The sequence below is a fragment of the Scyliorhinus canicula genome, chromosome 7, assembly GCF_902713615.1.
Source record: "Scyliorhinus canicula chromosome 7, sScyCan1.1, whole genome shotgun sequence".
Lineage (NCBI taxonomy): Eukaryota > Metazoa > Chordata > Chondrichthyes > Carcharhiniformes > Scyliorhinidae > Scyliorhinus > Scyliorhinus canicula.
The window spans coordinates 83443913-83449912 of NC_052152.1; the positions used below are offsets into that span (position 1 = coordinate 83443913).

Genomic DNA, 6000 nt, shown 5'->3' on the forward strand with positions numbered 1-6000 from the left:
TTCAGAGGGAGATGTCAGCGTCACTCCATTGGGCATTTCCAAGGCGCTGCAGAGCATGGCCCAATCACTGAGAAGCTTCGCTGAGGGCATCAACACGATGTGCAGACATTTGGGAACCGTCAAGGTTGGCAGAGCCAGATGATGTAGGGCAGCCGGGGCTCAAACCAGCTGCTCCTCCGTCTCAAGGCATACCCCAAGGAGCCTATGGGAACCGACCGGGAGGAGGGCGAACTGAGTGCCAACATGGGCCGCTGCCTCGAGCATCTGCAGAGGTTGCTGCTGCTGCCATTTCCAGCGTCTGGCAGCATCTCGTAGCACCACTCGGGCAACCTCTGCGTCCAACATCCCTGCCATAGCATTCAATGTCTATAAGGCATTCCGAGAGGGTATTAGACTGACAAACAGCAGTGCCTCCCACCCCAGACCCTCCATTCTTCTACTGACCCCCCCCCCCCCCCCCCACCCACCCAGAACCTCCTGCCCCTGCACACCTGGCCACAGTAGGTCCCCCTCACCGGACCACAGACCCTGTACCCAGACACCCACTCATAACGTCAACCAGACTGGGTGCTGGCCCCCTCCCTATGTCACTCACCCACCCTCCGGCCATTGACATGTCCTCCAGAGCTGTGTCCCTTCCCCTGTGTGTTCGGATGTTGGCAATGACTGCCACATGCAACATGGCCCGTCTACCCATGGGAATATACTTGGGTTTTGTGAAGTGCTCACTTAACCACAATTGCCAATTCCCTAAAGGCTATAGCATTCAGCTGCACGGTCAGAGGCCTCGGCAGTCAGTGGAGGTTGTGGATGGTCGGTGGGGCCGGCGGGCAGGGACAAGAGTTGCCCCTGGAACGGGGACACACAGTCCAGGGGTTGGCATGGTGGTGCCGTGAACGGTTGCATACTGGTTGTCCCCATGAACCCCCCCTCTCTCATGTCGACCCACCCCCTGCGGAGGGTCCCCCACCTCAGCCGAGGGTCCCCCACACCTGCCAAGCACAGGGGAAGCAAGCCCAGCGCACATGGACTCTTTGCTTAGGAGCAAAGATGGCTACTCACTTCCTCCAGCTCCCCACAGAAGACCTTCCTCCAAGTTCACGTTTTTAAAAAGGAGTACTAATCGAATGAGCCACTTGCCGGGGAGGCCGATGAATGATGGGAGGCCATTGGATAAGGGATGGCTCCTGTTAATTGTTTGGAAATGGGGCTTAAGTGGTGATAATTGGTTTCTCACTATGCTACGGCGAGATCACGATTTCACCTACGGGAATGGGTCGGTTGCATCATTTTTGGTGCAAATCTCGTTTTTGGCCTCTCCCGCTATTCACCAGCCTCGTTTCGCATGAGCGCGAGGGAATGAGACCAAAAGATTGTACCCATTATGTTAAAGGTTCAGTTAAAAGTTCTGATTAAGTGCACAAAAGGTGTTACAAATTGTTTCTTGTTTTTCTAGACTTGCCTATGTGATAGAATCACCCAGGAAACCTGCTGGAATTGCACTTCCATTCTGTAAAATGACTGAGTAAGAATGACCAACATAAGTTCAGGTGTTGTTTCAGTGCACATATTTTACTTCCTTAGGCCAAAGTTTTCCAGTCCTGCCTCCCGGCAGGATCTTCCACTCCTGCTGATATCTGTATCCCCACTGTATCCCCTGGTGGCAGAGAATGCAAAACCCAGCAGACATCAGCCGGACCATAAAAGCCCGCCGGCAGCCAATGGCAGGCCACCTCTGCTGCCGGAAAATACTCTGGGGGCTGCGGGGGGTGGGGGGGGAGAAATCCCACCACTGGTGTCAGCTATGACTCAACTGCCTCTGAGTCAGAAGGTTGTGGGTTTAAGTTCTACCCGAGAGACTTGAGCACACAAGTCTAGGCTGACATTCCAGTGCAGTACCTAAGGAGTGCTGGACTGTTCCACCTTTCAGCTGGTGAGATATTCCCTCATCTACTCACTGATGTGGACATAGAGGATAGCATGAAACTATTTAGAAGAGCAGGGCACCTATCCTTGGTCTCCTGAGCAATATTTATCCCTTTTAACAACATCACTGAAACAGATTACCTGGACATTATCAACTTGATGTTTGTGGAAGCTTGCTATGCACAAAATGGATGCTTTGTTTCCTATATTACCATAGGGAGGGAGAACAGGTAAGGTGCTTTTATTTCATGTGTGGTGAGCATTAACATGCAGGATACAGTATTCTGCAAGACTTTCCAGCTGGAATGTGAGTCTTTCCTGTTCCTGGAACTGAAGACTTTCCCTCGGGAGGTATTAAGTGCCACATGGCTTCTATCAACTGATCCCTGCAGCTGTGGAAACTGGCCAATCTGTAGAATTAGAGAGCTCTCTCTTTTGCTGGCTCTGTGAGGAATTGAAGTGTGCACCAGCGTAGGCAGGCCATCAGTGAACTACTTTAATTATTAGCAAGCTGACACAAGGCTATTATGATTGGCGTTTCCAGATGCTGGCTGAGAAAAATAATACCTTTGCAAAGAATTTCAAGGTTATGTTAGCTTTAATTGATACCACCTAGCTCTTCAAGTCTATCATGGTAACTAGTGGCTTTTAAGCTGTGTTACAAACCAGAGGGCCTATTCTGAAATTTTACCAGGATTGAAATTATCATGTGAAGGACCAAGAATTGTGTACAGCTTTCTCGATACCTAATGAAGGTATTATATAAGGATACCAGTGTGCTTTATCCTAGTAATACAGCCAAACATTGCATAAAAACAAAAAGTTCTGTAAAGACTCAGTAAGTCAAACAGTGTCTGTGAACAGGAAAAGGTCAGATTAATGCTACAAGTCAATGAAGTTTTGTTTTCAACATGTCTGCTATTCCAATTTCCAGAAATCTTTCTTTTCATACTAATACTATAATATCTGCTATTACTATATCCTCAGGTTACTGGGTGGGAAGTTTTAGAGATTCGTGCACTATACCACATAGACCTCTCTTCCCCTCAGTTCCCTCAACTGCTTCATTCAGAACATCAATATTGAGGGTGACGAGAAATGAAGTACATACCTGAGGACACTTGAAGATAATAGTACCACAATGGTTGGTTTTCCCCAGGGTTGAGGGAGAGAAGTGAACAGGTACTTCAACTGTAGACTGAGGATTCACAATTAACTATGAACAGGAAGGAATCAAAACATAAAATCAATACGGAGCTTTATAGCCTCATTCCTAATGTACAATGTTGGCTGCATGGGTATTTTGTGTGATTAGTGGAGGCTGCTCCGTAAATGTGATGTGGTCAGTCAGCAGAGAAGGTCTGTTGGGATGAAGAAGTTTAGTATTTTTATACAGAATCTCAGAATGCAGGAGTATGTTATTTTAAATTTTGGAAACCCAATGTTTGAAGTTTCCCCACGGTAAGTGCCACTAGCAAGAAGTGCAGGGAAATCAATTAGGACCTGGATCTGGTGGTCCAAGCCATGAATTTCCTTTGAAGTCTGTGCTCAAAATATTTTGAATGTTATTTTAATATCTGTGTTGAATCTTCTTAAAGTATTCATCAAGTCAGGTTTGGTTTGTTCATGCGTAAATTAAATTAGACCACATGTGGCGATATCATCTTCTTGGGATATTTTTATACTTTACAGAGATAATGTGCTAATTCATAACAGATGGCATTTGAAAAATAAAATCTTTTACAATGATGTCATAAAACACAGTCTCTTCTGCTACACTGAGGCATATATTGCATTTAAATTGCACAGTGAGCAGTTCCAACAACTCGAGGAAAGATTCTATGGTCTAGAGATTTGCTGGCTGCCAAAAACAATCCTGTGGGTGGACAGAGTGAGATACTGCACACTCCTCTGCATGTGATTGCATGAAAACGGAAATGAAAGTTGTTATAGTCCACAAAGACCATAGGCTGCTCTCCCCTTTTGAGAGCGAGTTGGCTGGGGGGTGATTTACACTGAGGTTACCACAACTTAAGTAAGGAACAAGATTGAGAAGACCGGGAATTCATCGATAACCTCAGCCGATATGGGAATTGAATCTGCTCCATCGGCGTTGCTCCACATCACGAACCAGCTGAACAGCCCCCGTGTGATTGCATATGAGCAATGTGAAATCCATGCCGGGAGACAGTTATCGTGAGGCAGGTGTGCTGCATGTGCTGTTCATTGTTTGCAGACCTGTTTGGAAGGTGAGGGATTTTGAGTGCCACTTACACCATTTAAAGACAATTTGCCTTTTGTCATCAGCACAACGGGACCCTGGCCTTTTTCTTTTGAACATTGAATGAAAGATAGGGACAAGTTTAGCTTTTAGTGTCAAGGGCAAGCAGTGAGTGATTTCTGGCAGCTAACAAGAACTACCTTTTGTCATGCAGGGTGTTCAAGGTCGGATAAAAGAGCAGAAAGGAGAAGAGGTGCTACAAAATCGTTCAGCATGTTTCCTCCGGTTTCCACTCACCTCAGTTAAGATTTGTCCTACCCCTTTAAAAGGAGAATGTGCATTCAGGTTGCAGGCAGGAGCTGCAAAAGGTTTCTGAGGGGGAAAAACATGATGCAAGCTTTGGATACGCCACCCAGATTGTCTGATGCAGCTTTTCAAGCCCTTCAGGAAGCAGTCAACAGGAGGAGCAAGAACACAATGCCCTTCAGGAAGCTGACAGCCCTCTTAGACATCATCTATAAAGACATGGCAACATGTAGCTAAATAAATGATTGGGAGGAACCTAGCTCCTCTGATCTGACTGCAATACCAATCATTGTTTAATGATCTCTCCAGGGTGATCAAGGCAAGAATCCCACTTCTTGCTCTTTGCAAATACCAGCGCCACCTGCACCCACGCAAATCAAATATTATTATGCTGGAACTGTATAAAATGTTGATTAGGCCAATGCTGTAGTGCTGCGTGCAGTTCTGGAATCCACAAAATAGGAGGGATATGACAGCAATGATCAGCAGAGGAGATTTAATTATGAAGAGAGATTGGATAGACTGGGGTTGTTTTTCTTGGCACAGAGGAGACTGAGTGATTGAGATGTATAAAATTATGAGAGCACAGATTGAGTGGACAGGAAGCAAATTTTCCCTGGTGGAGAGATCATTGACCAGGGAGCACAGATTTACAGTAAGAGGCAGGAGGTTTAGAGGGAATGTGAGGAAAAGCCTTTTCACCCAGAGGATAGTGGGAGTCTGTAACTCACTGCCTAAAAGGATGGTGGAGGCAGAGACTGTATTAAGTTCACGGAGGCAGAAGCCCCTTCACCAGAGTTCCTTTTATTTACAAAACCAACAGCCGAACACCAAGTGCATTCAGATTTCTGTCTACACTGGGAGTGCAGAGGATCTGACACTCCCCTGTTATATACAATAAGAAGTCTTACAACACCAGGTTAAAGTCCAACAGGTTTGTTTCAAACACGAGCTTTCGGAGCGCAGCTCCTTCTTCAGGTGACCTGAAGGACAACTGCATTTCCTCCCCGCTGGCCGGGGGCTCTGACTCATACAACCTCCTATAAAAAGCCTCAAACAGCCCATTCACCCCCACCGGGCACAACACCACCCTTCCTGTCCGGTCCTTCACTCTACCTGGAAATCCTGGAAAGGATCCTGAGAGAGAGGATTTATGATTATTTAGAAAAACATAGTTTAATTAAAGATAGTCAGCATGGCTTTGTGAGGGGCAGGTCATGCCTCACAAGTCTCATTGAATTCTTTGAGGATGTGATGAGGCACATTGATGAAGGTCGGGCAGTGGATGTGGTGTATATGGATTTCAGTAAGGCATTTGATAAGGTTCGCCATGGTAGGCTCTTTCAGAAAGTCAGGGGCATGGGATACAGGGAAATTTGGCTGTCTGGATACAGAATTGGCTGGCCAAAAGAAGATAGCGAGTGGTGGTGGATGGAAAGTATTCCGCCTGGAGGCCAGTGACCAGTGGTTTCCCTCAGGGATCTGTTCTGGGACCTCTGCTCTTTGTGGTTTTTATAAATGACTTGGATGAGGTAGTGGAAAGGCGG

The 6000-nt window shown here is 46.5% G+C and overlaps 1 protein-coding gene across 4 annotated transcripts in view; it reads right to left on the reverse strand.

Annotated features, from left to right (window-relative positions):
• LOC119969087 (cilia- and flagella-associated protein 47-like) overlaps positions 1 to 6000 on the reverse strand; it is an 868530-nt gene that overhangs the window by 149223 nt on the left and 713307 nt on the right. For all 4 annotated transcript variants that reach the window (XM_038802287.1, XM_038802288.1, XM_038802285.1 and 1 more), the window contains exon 56: positions 3038 to 3142. In XM_038802287.1, the coding sequence (XP_038658215.1) occupies positions 3038 to 3142 (105 nt within the window). The remainder of the gene's footprint in view (positions 1 to 3037; positions 3143 to 6000) is intronic.